The 21,664-nt window shown below is 38.6% G+C and overlaps 1 protein-coding gene across 3 annotated transcripts in view; it reads right to left on the reverse strand.

Annotated features, from left to right (window-relative positions):
* Positions 1–21,664, reverse strand: part of LOC140196049 (serine/threonine-protein kinase 32B-like) — a 325,870-nt gene that overhangs the window by 162,451 nt on the left and 141,755 nt on the right. For all 3 annotated transcript variants that reach the window (XM_072254755.1, XM_072254756.1, XM_072254757.1), the window contains one exon: positions 5,084–5,235. In XM_072254755.1, coding sequence (XP_072110856.1) covers positions 5,084–5,235 — 152 coding nt within the window. The remainder of the gene's footprint in view (positions 1–5,083; positions 5,236–21,664) is intronic.

Below are 21,664 nucleotides of genomic sequence, written 5' to 3' on the forward strand. Positions count from 1 at the left end.
CATTTGCTCTGTGTATATCCTATTTGAAATCCCAAAATCCATCACCTCGCACTTTTCAGGATTAAATTCCATCTACAGTGCTCTTCCCTAATCTGATCTCTATCCTATTGTAGCCTTAAGCAGCCTGCTTTGCTATCCACATTACTTGTCTTCAATTTTCATACCATCTGCATACTTACAAATCATACTTCTTACATTCAAACCATGTCACTAATATAGATCACAAATAACAAAGTCTCCAGCAGCGATCCCTGCAGGCACCTCTGGCCACAGACTTCCAATTAAAAAATCATTCTGTCACCACCAATACACACAAAATTCTGAAAGAACTCCACAAATCAGACAGCATTGATGACAGGGGATAAACAACCATGTTTCAGGCCAAGACACTCCCACCTCCCCCTCGTACCCCATCTGTTATTTATTTTTATACACACATTCTTTCTCTCACTCTCCTTTTTCTCCCTCTGTCCCTCTGACTATACCCCTTGCCCATCCTCTGGGTTCCCCCGGACCCACTTGTCTTTCTCCCCAGACCTCCTGTCCCATGATCCTCTCGTATCCCCTTTGCCAATCACCTGTCCAGCTCTTGGCTCCATCCCTCCGCCTCCGGTCTTCTCCTATCATTTTGGATCTCCCCCTCCCCCTCCCCCTCCTACTTTCAAATCTCTTACTAACTCTTCCTTCAGTTAGTCCTGATGAAGGGTCTCGGCCTGAAATGTCGACTGTACCTCTTCCTAGAGATGCTGCCTGGCCTGCTGCGTTCACCAGCAACTTTGATGTGTGTTGCTTGTCATCAAAAAGAGTGTTGGGGGTGGGGGGGGAAGGAGTCCAAGCTAGAAGGTGATAGGTGAGACCAGGTGGGGGGAAGGTGATGAGTGGTGGAGGGAAGATAAAACTTGTGTAAATGGATGTCAATAGTTCACAGACTCCTCACTTAAAGAAATAACGACACATCTTTTATCTGGTCATTGCTTTCATATATGCACGTATCTCATCTCCCATTAATTCTGTAGAATTAGTATGCTGTGATCTAGCTGTATATAATCATTTTGCTCTCTAAAATAATGAAGGAACATGATATGCCTTCCTAATATTATTGTGAAATAATATACTGTGATAGAGAGTTAATTGATCAGCACTGTGTGCTGGACAGAGAATTAAGACAAAGGTCTGAATTCACAATATTCAATCTGTGTTTGGAAAATGCAATCTAGCCATGAATGTAAGGAAATAAGGGTGATAACAAATGTCATTACAGTCAATTTATTTCATGGGTCAATTACTCCACTGTAATTATGATTATTCTCAGGCAGCTTTTCATTAGGAGAAATTATTTATAGATAAATGTTCAACATTCACACCATTTACAGTGGAATTATTTTTGCTTATAACTCTCATTATTCAGTTTAAATCTTCCCTTCGATGGGAGTTCAGTGAGACCCTTTCTCACTGCTCCCCCTCTGTGATCTCTGCCTCTCTCCGACTCTTCGACCAGATCCTCACCCAGACCCGCTACCACAGCCACATCTCCTTCCTGGGAATGTGTCTCTGCCGCCATCTTGTACCGCAGGGATTCCAGCTCCGGTTCCAGACCTCCCAGTTCGGGCCCAGCGAGGATCCCAGGTACCTCTGTTTCATTGACCGCTGCTCTCACCGGATTCTCCGCGCCATGCTCGTTGCCATGCAAAGATACCTATGGGCCCTGTCCCTCTCTCTGCCACCACTCTGGGCCTTGCTCTCCACCGTCTGCCATGGACCTCTCCTACACTTCATTCCACCTCCTTCTACTACCCATTGTGTTTTCCCCTATTCCTTCTTCACTTTTCCTGCTTATCACCTCCCTGCTTCCCCTCCTCCACCCCTTTATCTTTCCCCTTACTGGTTTTTCACCTGGAACCTACCAGTCTTCTCCTTCCCACCCTCCCCCCACCTTCTTTATAGGGCCTCTGCCTCTTCCCTCTTCAGTCCTGACAAAGGGTTCCGGCCCGAAACTTTGACTGATCGTTTCCATGGATGCTGCCCGACCTGCTGAGTTCCTCCAGCGTGTTGTGGGCGTTCTTTTTCATTTGCCTTTTCGGTAGGTGTTTGTGCTCATACATGATGACAGTGCTGGGAAGTTAACATTATTTGGGTTATAGACTCTAACCTATTGATACATACTGTACAATAGAACCAAATAATGTACTTGAAAATTAGTATACAGTACAAGTAATATTCTTGGACAAGATACAGATTCAGAAATGCAATTTGGAAAACTGCTTAATTCATATTATTTTTACATATTTAATCCCATACTTCTGAACTGCCCATTTCTAAAAAAAATTAGCCTGTGAAAATAATTCACAGACAAGCTCCTTACTTCACTTGAAGAAGGGTCTCAGCCTATAACATTTATTTATTTATTTATTTATTTCTCTAGCTGCTGCCTGACTGTTTATTTATTTCTATAGATGCTGCCTGACCTGCTGAGTTTTTCTGGCATTTTGTATGTGTTGTTCTGGATTTCCAGCATCTGCGAATGTTCTTGTGTTTGGGACCTACTATTATTGCCACCCACATTGTTTCTTTGTGGTTTATTGCAATATTTCATTGATATGGTGGTAAATCAGGGAACTTCTGTGTGAGTTCTGAACACATGTACGTTCTACTTTCTCCAGCATATTTCATTATTTAAGACTTTGATGACAGCAATTCAATCAAAGTTTTGAGGAGAATCAATAAATCTTGAGAACAAGGTTCAAATAGTTTACATTTGTCATCTTAATCCAAGACTTGATTGCTGCCCTCCCTTCTGACTGGAGAAGTTCCAGAGAAATAAAACTTCAAAGCTTTTTGATCAAATATAACAACTTGTGGCAGTAACAACTAGATATTACAGCAGAAAGTTGATGTACTGACCGAAGTAAGCTTATTAGTTGTGCTACTCTCTCTAAACTAGAAATGAATATATAAAACAGAATTACAAATATATAGCACATTAAGCACTTTATTCTGCTTATCCGTTCTTCTCTTTATCATATTCTTTTATATATTTATCTACTATTACAACATATATAGGCATTTCCTTTATTGTATCACTTGATGCTATTCTGAAATTTGTGAAACTAAACACTTGGTACTGCACTCCCAGCCTTGACATGAATTACATTTTATGCATTATTAAAAATTAAATTGAAAACCTTTTTTTCAGTGTGTTTTAAGAACGAAGGAATAGCTTCAATCCTCATAAATCTAATACTGCTTATCGTCCAGGTAACACCGTCTCTACTGTAAAGTATAGTGGATGTAGCCTCATGCTACAGTGACGCTTTTCAGCTTTTGGTCAGGATTGATGGGAAAATGGATACTGCCAAATACTGAGATTCTAGATAAAAATCTACTAGCCTCTGCCAGAAAGCTTAAACCGGGGAGGAAGTTTGTCTTTCAGCAGGACAATGACGCAAAAAACACTGCCAGAGCAACCATGAGTGGCTTCAAATGAAGAAAATTAAAGACCTTGAGTGATTAGTCAGAGTCCTGATCTTAACTCGATCAAACATCTCTGGCAAGACCTCAAAATTGCTGTCCACCGCCGCTTCCCAACTAACCTGGTAAAACTTGAATAATTTTGGAAGGAGGAATGGGCAAATCTTGCTCTATCACATTGTGCAAAGCTAATAGAGACATGTCCAAAAGACTACTGGCTGTATTAGATGCAAGAGGTGGTTCAACTAAGTACTGAGCAAAGGGGGATTGCTGTCATCTTAGTTTTTGAATTTTTAGCTTTTCATACTTCACACTTCTCCCTGTATTTTGGGCTCTGCTATAGAAAAAAAAAGGGAGCATGTTATTCACAAATAAAAATTCTCAGTTAAATTGATCAGAATCCCTGGTTGTAATACTCATTTATGTGAACAAAGGTTTGGGGACTGAATAGTTTTTTGAGGCATTGTATTTACTTCATATTCATAACTTTGGTTTGGATGGTGGATTGGTTCCAAATGTTATATTATTGGCTTTAATTGAAATGTATTTTATGCATGCTAATAAAATGACTTATGGTCTTTCTTGGTTATATGTAGAATGGAAATGGAAATTATTCTCTCTAAATATTCCTCCCCAAAGACATAAATTCAAATGATTTTGGAAATTTCATTTACTGCAATGTTTTTTAAATACCATTTTCTTTTTTTCATAATGCTTAAACTTGGCATTGAGTTATAGTTCTCACCTTTCAGTAGATTGAGCAAATAACAGCAAATATCCTTTGGGTTTTACTTCTAATAAGGTTACATAAATTAAAAAATAAACCATTGCAGGTTGCTGTTAACAGTGGGAGGACACTGAAATATTTGATTTGGAAACTGACAAGACAATTTCTTTGATTGATACTTGGACGTCAATTATTCAGCAATGCAACATCCTTTTCTAATTAATTAAAACAACAACCTTTTCTCTTCTGTCTACAATACAATCAAAATTCACTTGCCTAAAGACCACACATCCATGGGGATATTATTGCTGAAAGAAAAAACAGCCTGCAGGGATTCTTTTCCACATAACACAGAATTCAATGGGGAATAAGGATTATGTTATGGAAGATCATGGAGACAGTATTCTGGCAACACAACCTGTATATAATATGAGGGGACACTGTACTTTACCATCCTGACTTATCAGTTGCTTGGTGCAATTAAACGATTTTAAAGTCATCATCCCAGGTCCCTATACTCTTGCAGCAACTTTAAAGTTTTTAGTTATATTCCCTCACCTTACTATTTCTCCCAAGCTGTATCACTTTACATAAAACTTCAATTGCCAAGTGTCTTTCTGTTACGAAATATCTTTTCATATTGCCTTACAGTTTTGAAGTATCCTTCTCACGACAGAATAGTTCTGCTTCCACAAATATTCATGTATTCAGCTCCAGTTTATTTATTTATAGCATACTAATTATATAAAAGTACTCTTAACTCAAGCAATTAATTATTATTCAGAAACGTTCTCACCATATCGGATGCATTTTAAATTACTTAAAAGTGTCATGGTTTTACATTGCCGTACTTTATGAGCTTGTTCAATAGTTACTGAAGTTACTTACCACAGGTTCACAAGGAAAGGGTGTTCAAGTCTCTGCATTATCTGCAATTCTCTGAAAACATTGCGAACTTCATCTCGCTCAATGCATTTTTGTTTGTTCATGTATTTCATAGCGTACATTTTCTTTGTATCTCTCTTCTGGACAATGCATACCTGGTCAAGGTACATGGAAAGTATTGAATAAAATCACATCAAATAAGGGATTTTGCATCAGCACTTCTATTTATTTAAAGCAAGATTATACATGAACTGTTAAATTGCATTAGGTGGCTACATCTGTGATTATACAGAACTGAAGTCAAAACTCAAATCCAACCACATGGAAAATAAATATGAACAAAAAGTGTTAGATAATGAAGCATCATTGGAGGGAAACACCAACAATATTTCAAGTCACACACACAAAATGCTGGAGGAACTCAGCAGGCCAGGCAGTATCTTTGGAAAAGAGCACAGTCAATGTTTCAGGCCGAGACCCTTCAGCAGGTCTCTGAAGGAACTCAGCCGGAAACATCGACTGTATCCAGTTCTGCTGAAGGGCCTCAGCCCAAAACGTCGACTGTACTCATTTACATAGACGCTACCTGCTGAGTTCCTCCAGCATTTTGTGTGTGTTGCTTGGGTTTCCAGCATCTGCAGATTTTCTCTTGTTTGTGAATATTTCAAGTCAATGACCTTTCGAAAAGACTATGTGTTGACTTGAAAGGACATTAAAAAGCTTCATGTCTTGTTGTAGTGGAGGATGGTATGTGATGGGGTGATGACTAAGGGAAAATGAAAGACACAGAGAGGCAGTTATGTGGGCTCAAAGAGGGCACTGAAGGCATGTTATTCACAGATACTTTGACTGGAGGAGATATAACGGGAACAACTTAAATGAAAACTGAGGTGGAGAGAAAAGAAAGGAAAAGCATACAGTAAGAAAGGCACAGAAGAAGCAGATCACAACAGACACTGTGGGGATTAATTTGGAGGGTCCTGGAAAGTGGTTGTGTATTCTGATGAGCGATTAACCAATATCAGTTTGATCTGGTACCAGCGGCAAGATTTATTCAGATTACTTTAGCAGATATTAATAGGAATCAATTTCATGAATGGCCTGCACCAACTCAAGCTAACATTCACTGATTAATGCCAAGCCTGAAAATTCAAGGCTTTCTTGTCAACATGCTCGGCTGTACGACCCCTTCATCCTCCCATTCCTCTTTAAGCAGTAGGCCATGCAGGCTTGGCTGGCAATGCATCCATTTGTGCCAAAAACAGGAATAAATTAAGATTCCAAGCTTAGCCTTTTATACACTAATTTCAGTGAAGCCTCCTTACCCAATTACCAAACACATTTTTCTCAAACATAACTCAGTCAGCACAGCATTACAAGTCATTGAGAATTATTTCAATAACATACCCTGTCGGTGTTGGGCATGTGGGGAAGACAGGGTCCATTTACCAACTTACTACCAGCGTTTTGGTAGATGATTAACAGATAGTGTTGGCTGTATTGTCTGAGACCATATTGGCAGGGCTGTATTTCAGAGAAACATCGCAAGACAAACTAGCATTGCACAAAGGTTGAGTCACTGTCTCCTCTAGAGTTCCAGTATTCATATGTGGTGCACAAATATTGGACTACATGTGGTAAACAGTCAAAATCCTCATTAAACATTTGTGAACAAAACTATTGAAGGAAATTGGCATATGCAGTGTTGAAAAAAAAACAGGCTATGCAGCCCCCTCCCCAGTACCCCCAGCATGCATTTCTCACATGAAACCATTGGAAAATACTTCCAAACAGAAAGCCTAAATAAATGAAATAAAGGAACTCAATTTACATTCTATGAAGAAGCCTGCGGGGTGGCTAAGGATTGAACTGGCTGACATTTGGCAACAGTGGAAAAAGTGGTGTCACATAGATGTAAAAAATCTTTGAAGTAGTGAAAAGTACAAAACAAATAAACATGTTTTTTTTAAATCTTAATCAAGTGACTTCAGAATCCTGAAAGCTCAATGCAAGCACTAATTGTATTGTAACAATAATATTTAATTTGAAAGATACTAACTATTGCTGAATGTGTATCAGTGGTCAATTGATGAATATATTTTTAATTAGCATACCATAACTCCAAAGCTTAAATTAATTTCTACTTTAATGACAGAGAAAACCTGTAGTTCATTGAAATATATTGTCTTAGGGTTAAAATCATTGAATTTCATGTGCATCTTTGAGTTTACATGGCATCGTTAAGAAGGAAAACCATTTACTGCTTCATAAAGGCTTCAGGAAGAATTTAGACAGGAAGCAAGAAGGAAGGTGTAAACATGTTGTTGCAAAGTCTCAGTTCAATGGCAATGGAAGGATCATGCAGAAACGCCTTAAAAGGTTGCACATGGGGGTGTTGACTAGGGCCCAGGCAAGATTATAAAGAAGACAGATGCAGAGTCAAAATATAAATTTTTTCAGTACTGGGTGGATATCTTAAGGCTAGGAACATTAGATGTGAGTTACTTTGAAGCAGAGTTTCAGAATGGGAAAAAAATCATGAAAGATTAGCTTCTCAAGACAAAAGTCAGGATTTCAATTCGATTGTGTTAGAAGTTCTAGAGAAGCCAAGAGATTTAAAAGAAATAATTCCTTCTGTTAGGTCATATTGAGCCCAGTGTTTATTACCTCAGTCCATTTATCCTATTATGTGGAAATAGTAACATTGGGAATGTGCCAATAGATAGGGAATGGGAAATGGGCTTCCTGATTTAATTAAATAAATTTCAGAAACAAACCATATTTAAACCAAAGTAAAATTATGGGCTAACATTGCTGAACAAAATTAGTGGAGTCAGAATGCCTTTGGTTGAGAGCGGAATTAGCCAGAAATTTGGAATGGGGAGAAATGCTCTGTGAATTACAAATTACCACAGATTCCTGGTTGATGTATGCTGGCTTCAGTCAGCTTCACCAAATGTGATTTCGTCCATAACCTCGCTTTACAGTTCATTGAACGTTTTGCTTTTTAAAACTGATAATCCATTAAATACAGCACAGAATGCTAATACTAGTAATTATCAGTGTATAAGTGAGATAATTATTGATGACTGCCTGACAGTCTTTCTAACCCAAAAATAACTGATTAAATATGGCTCCATTAAAGGAGCAAATGAATCTCAGCCCTAAGTGTTCTTATGAGACTGGGATGAAACTTTAGACTTCCCCTACCATATTTCCCTCATTGTTTGGTTACCCTAAACCTTTCCTAGCCACGTTCCTATTTCCAGTGGCCGCCTCCGAAACTTGAAAATAAAATAAAAATTGAGAACATGAGTTGTAAAGAGTCCTTGACAGTAAATCTTTAGGGAATAGAATCAGTTCAGAGTTCTTGACGTGTGAAGTCATCCACCCTGGTTCAGGAGCTGGACAGTTGTAGTGCAATAACTGTCCTGAACCTTATGGTGTAGGTTCTAAGGCTTCTGTACATCCACCCTTATGGTAGTAGTGAGAAGAGAGCATGACCCAGATGGTGTGGATCTTTGATGATGAGTGTTGCATTCTTGTGGCAGCACTCCATGTAAATGTACTCAATAGTGGGGAGAGCTATTTCTGTGAGGAACTGGGCTGTATCCACTACTTTCTGTAGTCTTTTCTATTCCTGGGCGTTAGTGCTTCTGTACAAGTCTGTGATACAAATAGTCAGGATATTCTCCACTATGCATTCATAGAGGTCTGCCAAAGGTTTTGGTGACTTTACAAATCTATGCAAACTTCTAAGAAAGTATGTTCTTTGTGCAGGCACATACGTGGTGGTCACAGGACAGATTCTCTGATAACACCATGTATTTTAAAGCTACTAACCCTCTCCACCTGCGATCCCCTAATGAGAACTAGATCATGGACTTCCAGCTTCTTTCTTCTGTGGTTGATAATCAGTTCTTTGGTTTTGCTGACACTGAGAGAGTTTGTTGCTGTGGCACCACTCAACCAGATTTTCAATCTCCCTTCCATAAGCCGATTTGTTGCACTTTTGATTTGGTCAACAACACTGATGTCATCAGAAAACTTGGAGAAGACTTTGAATGATTATGCAGGGATACACTCGTCCATGTGTACCTTTATAAAATCTGTAATAACAGTGACATATTCATTCAGGTCCTCTGATGAGTTATTGAACATTGCTCAGTCCACCGATTTAAAGCAGACTGTAGCTGCTACTCTGCCTCCCATGTCCACCTCTTTGTTTTCCTTGCCTCTGGTGCCTTGCTCTTTAGTCTTTGTCTGTGGGCAGGTAGGTGAAGGACAGCCAGATGGTCAGATTTCCTGAAAAGTGGTTGATGGATGGAACAATAGGCATTCTTGGTGGTAGTGTAGCAGTGGTCAAATGTGTTGGGTCCTCTGGTACTGCCGGTGATGTGCTGATAGTAGATTGTCAGAGATTTCTTTGAGCAAGCCTAATTGAAGTTCTGGTAAGGTTGTGAAAGATTTCAGTGTAGGTTGTTCCTTGTTTGTTAATCATGGCACTCAATACACTGAGTGCTTGCATGACATCTGTGTTTGCCAGCACGTAAACTGCAGTCAGGATCACAACAAATAACTCTCTTGGTAGGTAGAAAAGTCGACACTTAATCGTTAGATGTTCCAGATCAGGAGAACAAGAGTGAGACAAGATCTCTGCATCCAATCACTATGCTGAGTTTACCATGAACCAAATGTCACTGCCACCGCACTTTCTTGATGCCATTGTCTAGTCCGTCCAATATATTGAAAACTTCTTGGTCTGGAACGCAAGGGTTCAGAAATTCCTAATGCTTGGTGGCTACTGGCTGTCACTTGTCAGAGAAGCCAATATATAAATGATAGTAATATGCCTGCTCTAAACAGGCTAGCAAAGGAAAATCCCCAGCTGCACTAAGGAATCCAGGTCAGGATTATCGTTTCTGGCATCCCCAAAGGAAAGCAGGTGTTTTACTATTGCAAAACATTTCCAATGTTCCCCATTTCCGCTTTTCTTATCTCTGTTCTAAATGATTTTAACTGTTTCCTTTGCTCCTTATTCAGTACTGATCCTCCTAGTATTGATCTGTCTCTTTGTTTTGGCAAGAAGTCTTGTTTTTCATTTTCTTGGACCTCAACCATCCCAGGACCTGAGCTCTGTTGCCCTCATCATTTGGTGAATTGTGCAAATAATTTGTCTGTTCTTATTCGATTCTCACAATGCAAATCCACATGTAAGGATGAAATTGAGAGGATTTAAGAGGTAAGCAGACTCCCAAAATGAACTTGTCATACACTGTGATTTACTCAATTTGAGTCACTGCACATCAAAAAATAATTGCTTCCCTATTTCAGGAACAATGTGTATTCTTCCACACTGAGAAAACATTTCATCCTTTTTCTTGTCTTGCATTTTTCTATTCCAATAGATAAATAAAAAAAATAGAAGAAATGCATCAAGGTGCAACAAAGAAGCGTGTTAGTTATACATTCATAGAAATCCACAGACTAAAAACTACATGTCTGAAGGGAAGTAAAGAAGAATAATTAAAGGCAATTTTCTGACCAAATCTCCATTATTACTATTTCACATCATTCATTAATTTAGAGAGAATAGTGGTTGCACTCATTTCACTGTGTCTATAAAGAGCCGTCTTCAGAAGATTTTATGTAGACTAAGACTTCAGTCCCAATTTTAACTTGGAGTGTGGTTATGTCATCTGGGAACTGTGGAAAACACTTCTGATAGTGAAGATATGATTCAATTTTAAATCCGAGGCATTGCTCCCTTCATTCAGGGGAGGCTCACATATCATGTGACACATAGGAGGGAGATTAGACTAACCACAGACTGATATTTGGACTGTTGACAAGTGGGAAGGGAAAATGAGAAAGTGAACAGGGGTGTTCATTGCACTATGTTGCAGCTTGTGGAGCCATTACCTCAAGATTCTAGATACAGGCTTAAACCTGACCCTGAGTGTTACTTGAGTAGAATTTGCACACCCCCTTATTTCCACAGGATACTCTGGTTTCCTCCCATGTCCTTGACATGCAGACTGGGAGGTTAACTGGCCACTGTATATTGCCCCTAGTCCGCAGGTGAGTGTTCGAATCCGGGGGAGCTGATGAGAATATAGGGAGAAAGGAAACAGGTTTAACATATGTAGTGGTGATGGATTCATTGGGCTGAAGAGCCTATTTCCATTCTGGATCTCTCTAAGACTATGAAAGAAATAATAAGGACAGCATTGCCTACCTGCAGCAAGAGGTCACATTAGCAGCAAACACCCAGTAGTGAAAATAACGATGGGCACAAAATATAATGGAAGTGCAAAGAGAAGGAACTGCATTGGATTTTAGCCATCTTCCTGTTCCACTTTCACCAGGAGAGTGGGGGTAAAAATTTTCTCTTTATGGTGCAACATTGCAGAAGATCATCATTGTGGATATAAAACTTCAGTCAAAACTTAGATCTAACTTTAAAATAACTTTTATAGATCCATTGCTGTTGGGCACTTTTGAAAAACAGAAAGGCACAATTGCAAACCAATTGAAGAGTCAACCCCTGACATCAGAACCATAACACAACACAACTTTAAAAACACTTCAATACATGTGGGCTAGCATTAAACAGTGTGGAGTACCTTTAAACATGATTAATTAGTAGGAATACCAACAGTTGACTCCATTCTGATTATTTGAGCCAATACATAGTTTTACTGCTGTCCTTGCACGGATATTATTGATCTATGTGGGAAGCAGGAACTTGGCATGCTGCCTGTGTTATAATCAATGGGTTAATCATATTGTTAATGCCAAATTTGTTTAAGTTATTTCTGTGCTAATTTTTATGGGATTGTAGAAGGAAAAGGACATTTAGATGGCTATATGTCAGGCATATAAATGAGAAATGATATTGGTTGCAAAGATGGTAAAAGAATATATAGCAGCCCTTACAACAGTAATCTGAAGCAATACTAATAAAAAGAAGCATGAATTGAGAAATAGATTTAGCTTGGAGATATAACTAAATATTGAAAATATCATGACTGGTCATAAAAGAAAATCTAATGATGCAAATGTATGCTTATACACACAGAATATAAATCTATGGACACATTACTGACATGTTAATACCAATATAATCTTGGTGTCCTTGTGCTAAATAATCCAGGATGTTACCAGGAAGAGCAAGTAAACTCGAAGGAAAGGAGATGTTTGTCCTTATTATAAGGGGGATAGAGTACAAAACCAGGAGAGCTTTTCCCAACCCTAGAAGACTTCAATAAAAACACACTAGTACCACATGCAGTTTTTCACTTTTTGCTTGCACTTGAGGTGCTCAGTTGATTCCAGTAAAGAGATATTATGCTATTCGGAGCATTTGAGCAGGTTGGGTCTTTCCTCTGGGTGTTTTATAGAATGGGAGGTTATCTTACTAATACCTAAGATCATGAGGAGAGTTAAGTAATAACTCATTCGTTTGAGCTGAGGAAAGACTTTTCTATCCTGGTGGTTATGAATCTGAAGGAATTATACATCCCAGAGAGCTTTCATTTTTAGCCTGAGTACATTCATTCAGAACAATGGATTGCAGCCTCAAAATCTCAGCAATCTGGGTTCAATCCTGACATTGGGTGCTCTGACTGTAGAGCTTATGCAGTCTCCATGTTTCTATAAGCTGCTCTGGTTGCCTCCCAAACACCTGCTGGTTAGTAGGTTAAATGCCAATTGTAAACTACCACTAGTGTAGGTGAATAGGGTGTTGGGGCAGTTCATAAATACATTAATAAAATCATGTGAATTCCCTGAAACAACCGTCTCTACCTTGCAACCATTCCTCTTCATTAAAATAGACTTCTTACTCACGACCAGACTATGTAACAGTTTCTTCCCCCAAGCCATCAGACTCCTCAATACCCAGAGCCTGGCTAGACACCAACCTACTGCCCTCTACTGTGCCTATTGTCTTGTTTATTATTTATTATTATTTATTGTAGTGCCTGCACTGTTTTGTGCACTTTATGCAGTCCTGGATAGGTCTGTAGTCTAGTGTAGTTTTTGTGTTTTTTCTTACATAGTTCAGTGTAGTTTTTGTATTGTTTCATGTAGCACCATGATCCTGAAAAACGTTGTCTCATTTTTACTATGTTCTGTACCAGCAGTTATAGTTGAAATGACAGTGAGAAGTGACTTGACTTGATTTAGTAACAATGCTGAGAAACTGGAGGAGTTGAAGATCTTTGACAAACACAACTTCAGACTGCAGTCAGAAAGAAAACAGCTAGGATTTATCAGGATGTTTGAGACTTTCTGATATTACATGGAAATGCTAAGCCAAAAACGGTGATAATTTTTGATGCCTATGTGTTCTTCTCCTTCTCCTGCTTTTACTTAATGCTATCAAAGGGATTTCCTATAAATGTAGAACTACAGTATACCATCCAACTACAGTTATAACAAAAGTAATAAGAAAAGTGTTCTTGAAGTGATATAAAATCAATACTTACACTAAGTTAAATATAATTCCTTGCCAAGAATTAATTATTTTGGAAGGTACTTTCAAGAACAAATATATACAATGACAAGCAAGTCTCTGGGCTAATTCTTCTAAATCAGGGGTTCTCACTGGGTTCCACGAACCCCTTGCTTAATGGTATTGGCCCATGGCATAAAAACAGAGGTTGGAAAACCCTGCTCTAGATGAAGGAACTTGTTATCAAAGAAAGTGAATTTGCTCAGGTAACTTTCTCGAGTAAGTCACAGAGTGCTGGAGGAACGGCAGCTCAGGCAGCATCTGATATCTGATAGTCCTCTCCTAGCAGATTTCATCATTCTGTGCGATGCTGATAAAATTCTCTGACTAAGTGATTATATTTATAAGATTTATTTTTTACATAACTTATGATGTGTCTTTTCCTGCCTTTTAGACATTTTAGCAGAATTGATGTACCAATTAGATTTAGTGCCTCACAGTTCCAGGGAGATGGGTTTGATCCTGACTTTGCTAACCATCAGTGTAGAGTTTACCCTGTAACCATGTGGGTTTCCCTGGGAGCACTGCTTTCCTCCCGTGTCCCATAGAAAGACTGGTTGGTTAAATGGCTTAGTAGAAAAATAGCAAAAGAGTCAAAGGGGAGTTGATTGCTGAGTTGTACAGCTAAAGGGGAATTAAGGACAATGGGACTGATAGGACTGCTCTGCTGGGAGCTAGTATAGATCCAATAGGCTGAATGTCCTTCCCTCATGGTATGTGAGTTACTCCTTTAAAGTATCAGTAAATTGAGACAAATGGTTTGTGCCAATATAATGTGGAGTTTTCTTGGTTTACATAAGAAATACCATTCAATAAGATCATGGCTGATTGGCTGTGGACTCTAGCCCACCTACCTGCCTCTTCCCCATAAAACCTAATTCCCCTGCTCGCTGTTTCCTAAATACAGTATATTTAATGAGATAGCCTCTACTACTTCCCTAGGCAGAAATGTGCAAGCCAAAGTCGCCTATTTGATTATATATTTGTGCAATGTTTCCTCATCTACAAATTTATTTTATGAGTACAGAATGCAAGGAACAGGCAATAGACTTAATGGGCTTCACTGGCAAACATTAGGTTGCATCCTTCAAATGAACAACTTATTTTGGCGAGGTCATTATTTACAACTTTTTCTTAGAATATCATAGTTTCCTTCAATTGTTTCTCAAGAAGTTTCCTTTCATAAAGGCCCTGCTATATTATTCTGACTGAATACTTTTCCATAGTTTCATTCTGCACAATGGATTCCAGAACCTGCAGATTCCAGAAATGCATAATAATTCTTCTGTCATAATTTGCTCAAAATAGGTCAAAGAAACAACATAGATCTCAAACTTTCAAGCACACGTTTGTGCTTCCATGTGCTGGTGGTTTTCAAAGTTTGCTTCCTTTTCCCGTCCTCTGGTCATAACCTGTACCCAAAAGAGTTGTGAAGACTTAGGCACAGTGCGTCAAAACTTCTTTTTAAAAATGTTTTTATGAATTAATCACCATTGCAAGTTTCGGCTTGTAGGCTTTTGAAATATCTCCTGTAAGTTTAGGTATGGAGACGCAAAACATCGTCATTTATGCTCAACATGGATAGCTACCACAAGACTATCTCTTACCTTTACAGTAAAATGTCTGCCAATGAAGAGGCATACATGGAATCAATTGTTTCTGTGTTTCTATCCATTTTATCTACCTACGCATACCCAAGAATTACCTGTAATGGGTTCAATTCAGCAACGGTAGCTTTATTTCTGAAACTTCACAAAGGCCAACCTTAAACCCACTGTCAGTTCTCATCTGTTGCAGCACTGTCAGCAATGTGCCTTCTCCAGTCCAAAGCCAATGAAACTTGCAGACCAGCTTTGAATAAATTGAGATACCAGCATCTCAAACTGCAGGCAATTTACAAACTCATTATGCAGTGTAGCTGGATTTCAGGGAGTATATATTACATGAAAGCTAAAATAAGGCTAATTTTTGTCAGAGTTCTACTTAGCTTTAGAAATAATGATGCTTTAAATGGATTCTTAAAATAAACAGCTCATGTCTACTCAAATAATACATAGTGTCATGCAACTACATTAAGCATTCATGTTCTAATGTCACTGTAGTAATCTCTAGTTAAATTATTAAACAAACTAGTACATTATTCACTTGAAAGTTACACACAGAACAGCAGAACAGAGCTTTATGTAAATCTCTTGACTGAAACACAATTATTTTGAGTTAACACTTGTAATTAAACAGAAGCAAAAATTGTCAAAGAACAGCAAAAACAGCATTGGGATTTATTTAAACAGGAGGGGGGAGTATGTAATTCCAACATGTCTTAGCAAATGATCTGGGCTTGAATCAATTGAGAGATTGACTTTGAAATCAAAAGGAAACAATGAAAACATCTAGCATGACAAAAATTCTAGAAAAATGGAGATTTTCAAATCTATGAGCATAAAAAGCAATGAGAAGACCTCCTTTAAGCAGATGTGGAGAAAAGATAACTACATACGTTTATGGAGCTAAGGAGAAACTGGAAACCTTACAGGGAAAGGTATGGAAATGCAATCAACTTTTTTGATCTATTTTCTACAAAGTGGATATTAAGGTAGCAGGACTACTAAGGATAAGCACAGAGAAATAAATGGTCTTTAATGAATAAAAAGGGGTGATTCTTACTAATAGAATATAAATTTTATCTTGCGAAAGTTAATTTTATTAGCACTTGATAAACTTGATCCCACCTAAATAAATCTTTTCTCAAACTCCTTTACTGCAGTCTCTGAACCTACCCTCAACTCTAAACTTATCAAATTAAATTTGTGGCCAAGGGAGAAAACTTACCTTGCATGCTATCAAATTTTCCACACATAAATTGCAGAGATCAGTCGCCAGTTGTCTTGCCTTTCCAGGCACAAAATTCAATTGAAGAAAAACCCTAGGAAATTCTACTGCAACTCCATAAACAATCGAATTAACTTTGGTGAGTCCTGATAATCAGTAAGTTATAAAAAGAAATCTCATCTCAGCTCCTCTCAGGACCCACAAGCTTTGCCTGAGAGGAATTGCTATTCACTTCACACTTAACCTGCATACACTAGAGGACAACAGTTGTCTGATATCAACACAAAATGCTGGAGGAACTCAGGAGATCAGACAGCATCTGTGAAAATGAATAATGAATAAAGTCGATGTTTCGGGCTGAGAAGGAGTACAAGAGAAAAAGGTGATAGGTGAAGCTGGGTGGGTGAAGCAGGGAGGTGATAGTTAGAAAAGTAAAGGGCTGGAGAATATGGAATCTGGCAGGAGAGGAAAGTGGACCATGGGAGAAAGGCAAGGACGAGAGACACAAGGGGAGGTGATAGGCAGATGAGGAGAACAGAAGAAGTATGAGGGAGCCAGAGTGTGGAATGGAAGAAGAGGGAAGCGGGAGATGGAAAAATTACCGGAAGTTAAAGAAATTGATTTTCATGCCTTTGTGTTGGAGGCTACACAGACGGAATATATGAGGTTGCTCCTCCAACTGAGAATGGCCTCAGTGCCGCAGTAGAGGAAGCCATTGACCGGCATGTGGGAATGGGAATGGGGATTGGAATTAAAATATTTGGCCATTGGGAAGCCCTGCTTGTTCTGATTGGACAAAGGTGCTCAACAAAGTGGTCCCCTAATCTATTTTTGGTCTCACCAATTTAGAGAGGTCCACATTGGGAGCCGTAGGCAACCACAACAGATTCGCAGGTGAGGTGTAAGGACTGTTTGGGGCTCTGAATGGAGGTGATGGAGGAACTGAATGGGCAGATGTGGTACTTTTTCCACTTGCAATGATGTGCCAAGAGGGAGATTACTGGGTAGGGATGAATGGACAATGGAATTATGGAGGGCACGATCTCTGTGGAAAGCAGAGAGTGGGAAGGGAGGTAGAGATGTGTTTGGTGGTAGGATCCCATTGAGGATGGTGGAAGTTGCAGAGAGTGTTGGATACTGAGGCTCATGAGGTGGTAGGCAAGGATGGGAGGAACTCTATCCCTGTTGAGCTAGTGGGAAGTTGGGATGGGAGCAATGCCTGGGAAATGGAGGAGATGCTGGTGAGACAGCATCAATGCTGGAGAAAAGTAAACCTCATTCTTTGAAGAAGGGTCTTGCCCTAAAATATTGACTGTTTACTTCTACAGATGCTGTCTAACCTGCTGAGTTCTTCCAGCATTTTGTTTGTGTTGCTCTGGATTTCCAGCATCTGCATCTATTGTGTCTGATACCAACTTTGCCTAAAAGTCTTAGAGATGTGCTGTTGAGGTCTGTTTTCCCTTTCTGCCTCAAGTATTTTACTCTGTTGGGCAGAATCAAACCTCTATATGAATCTAAAATTAGATCAAATATCCTTTTAGACTTTTGGATAGAAATTTATTCTTAGTCACCAGCAGCTATGAACTGTACACCATGTGCAATATTCAATTCCAATGTGTTGTACGCCAGCGAATTTTAGAATAGGAATGCATTATGATTGTGCCAGTTTATCATTCATTTCGTGCATATACTTAGAGGAAGAATTTGGAGAATAATCTTCTGGAAGATCTATTTTTCTCTGTCCCATCTATCTACATTATATAACTTCCATTACTATGAAGATCTCTTTTTCAGAGTCTCTTCCCTTAACAACACCAAAGTTCTAGTATTTTACATCAGCACATGAAAATTTTCTGGACGTACCTTAACTCTAAAAAATATGGTAATGAGAGGTTCCAGTGACGTCATCGTGCAGAATGGCAGCTTAAATCAACAGCTCCGCCAGAAAAACACATATTTTGCCCCGCTAATCCATCAAATATAAGATCTTTCGAAAATATCTGAATTGATAGGGGGGCAAGAATGGGGAGAAATAATGGAGATAAAAATGCACCACTGTGGAGCCTATGGAAGCAAGAGGTGCAGTGCGCGGCTCTCCTACACGTGTGCGTGGCGGTGAAGCTGCAATGGGCCTCGTGCAGGTGAAGCGGCAAATTTGATAAGAATTTTGGAAGAGATAAGGGAAGTCCAAAAAGATATAAAGCAGCAACTCTATGATATAAAGTCAGAGCTCGCCAACATCAATCAGAAAATAGCAGTGGCAGAGACTTAAATTAAGAAGGTTGAAGATTGCATGCAAAATGTGGAACAGATAATAAGTAAGATGATAAAAATATTAAATCAACAGGAAAGTAACTTGCTTGACCAGGAGGGAAGATCACAACGGAAAAATATCAGGATTTATAATGTTCCCGAAGGAGCGGAGGGATTGTCGATGATGGACTTTGTAGACAAGCTGCTACAGGAAGCACTGGAGATTCCCCAGACTATGGAGAATGAAATTGAGAGGGCACATTGTTCGCTCATCCAGCGGCCTCCCAGAGACAGTCCTACAGAAATGAAAGGAATATTCCGAAGCGAAATGAATATTAAAGCAAAAGAAGATTAAATTCCAAACCCCGTACCCTGTTAAACTGAGGGTATTTTACCAAGAAGGGATATGACTGTACCAGAAGGTGGAGGAGGCGACTACAGACATGAAGAACAGAGGACTGTCCATTAGCGTGGTCAAACCAAGAGAGAGTCTGGCTGAGCAGTTGTCCCAAGCTGCTTGGGAAATAGTAAGAGAACCTAGAAAGCAGGGGACGGGAGCAGGATGAGAGAAGGATATTAGGAAGAGACTGTCAGTTCTCCGAGGGCAGCCCTCACCTCCTCCAGAAGAGCCATAAGGTTTGGCTAACTGTAAAAGTGCTGATAAACTAAATGGAAGCAAAAATAGACGGTGATATACCTACCTCGAGAAACACGTGTTACAACGTGGATTTTATATAACTCAATTTTTAAAAATTCATTTATTCATTCCTTTTTCCCCACCTAAATGAGAATATATACATGGGAGGAATGCACAGGGAAATCAATTCTGTGTAATGGACGTAGTTTTTTTTAACTTACATTTATAGGTACTGCAGTGGGGGCCCTCAACCCACAGCTTGGAGGGGCTATCCCCCACGGCTAGACTTTTCTTCTAGCCCAACCCAGGGTCATCTAGAGACCCCAGCCTTGGAATCACACCTTTGTTACCTGATTTTTATTATTCACGTTTCTTCGCTCTTATTCGTTCGGGGAGTAGATCGATTAAGTTATATTCTGCAAATTTCAATGATATACTAACAGATAAATACACATGGCTAAGGACAAAGTAAAATTCATTTCTTTTAATGTCAATGGGCTGTTGAATCCAGTCAAGCACAGTAAAATTCTATCAAAAGTGAAAAAAGAACAAGCCCATGTAGTATATTTACAGGAAACTCACTTAAGTGATAATGAGCATGGAAAATTAAAGAGAATGGGCTTCACTAATTTATTTTTCTCCTCATATAAATCAGGACATAGAAGAGGAGTTGCTATTCTCATCTCAAGTAGGCTAAATTTTGAAAAAGTATTCGAAATGGGAGATAAGGAGGACCAGATATATTCTGTTAAGGGGGAATATAGATGGAAATCCAGTTACTTTATTGAATATGTACGCACCCCCAGGAAGTGATATTAATTTCTTCCAGAAAATTACTAATATTATGGTAACGGAAACAGAAAGTCTCTTGGTATGTGGAGGAGACTTAAATTTACAATTACAACCAAAGTTAGACTCTTCTAATAGAAAAACTTATGAAACAAAGTCCTTACATAAGAAAGTTAACACTCTTTTTGAGGATGTTGGTCTAATTGATATATGGAGGGATCTTTTCCCCGACAGAAGGGATTACACTCATTATTTTGCCCCCCATTCCGTATATACAAGAAAAGACTATTTCATAACATTTGGAAAAGATAGAGACAAAATAATCACCTGTGGAATTGGGACACAATAAGTGAGTGACCATGCACCTATATATTTATCTGTTGATTTTAACCAAAGAATACTATTTGGAAACTAAATTCAAGTCTACTCAATGATACCTACTTTAAGGAACAAATTAAAAAAGAAATTGGCCTTTACTTAGAATTCAATGATAATGAAGAGGTTTCACCTCCCATTCTATGGGATACTCTGAAGCCTGTCTTAAGAGGGAAAATTATAGCGATATCTTCGTATAAGAAAAAAGATAAGGAATAGAACATTACAGGAATTACAAAATAAGATGAAGGAACTAGAAAAAAAACACAAATTGAGTTTGGCACAGGATACACTAGAGGAAATTTTAAAAATTAGGAATGAAATTAATAGTTTGGCTAAACAAGAAATTAGAAAAAATTTGATGTTTCTGAAACAGAGACACTATAAAAGTGGATCTAAATCTATGAAAATACTGGCATGGAAACTGAAAACAAAAGATAGCAGAAAATACAATTCATAGAATAAGGGATCCAAGAACAAAAGTGATAAAAAAAATAAGCTAAGTGAAATTCAAGAAACTTTTGAAATGTTTTACAAAATGCTATATTCCAAAGTTCCAGGGGGAAGCATAACTCAAACTGACACCTTCCTGAATTTTTTAGAGTTACCCACTTTAAGCAAAGAACAAAATAGAACAATGACTGCTGACATAACTGAAGCTGAACTAAAAACTGCAATTAGTAGGCTTAAATTAAGCAAGTCACCAGGATCAGATGGATATACGGCAGAGTGGTATAAAGAGTTTAGAAGTGAGTTAATTCCTATTTTACTCCCCACCCTGAACTGGGCCCTAAGAAAGGCGCAAATGCCACCCAGCTGGAGGGAGGTGATAATCTCAGCTGTACCGAAAGAAGGCAAGGATAAAATGGAATGTGGGTCATTTAGACCAATATCTGTTCTTAATGTGGATTATAGAATATTTACTTCCATTATGGCCAAACAAATAGAAGGGGTTCTATCCACACTAATACATAATGATCAGACAAGTTTTATACAACGCCAAACACAAGACAATATATGAAGGACACTTCACATTATGGATCATATTAAATAAAATGAACTTGAAGCAATAGTGATAAGCATGGATGCTGAAAAGGCATTTGATTCGGTTAATTGGAATTTTCTTTACAGAGTTTTACATAGATTTGGTCCACATGACACAATTATTAAAACTATACAGGCA

Source organism: Mobula birostris, chromosome 4, assembly GCF_030028105.1.
Source record: "Mobula birostris isolate sMobBir1 chromosome 4, sMobBir1.hap1, whole genome shotgun sequence".
Taxonomy (NCBI): Eukaryota; Metazoa; Chordata; class Chondrichthyes; order Myliobatiformes; family Myliobatidae; genus Mobula; species Mobula birostris.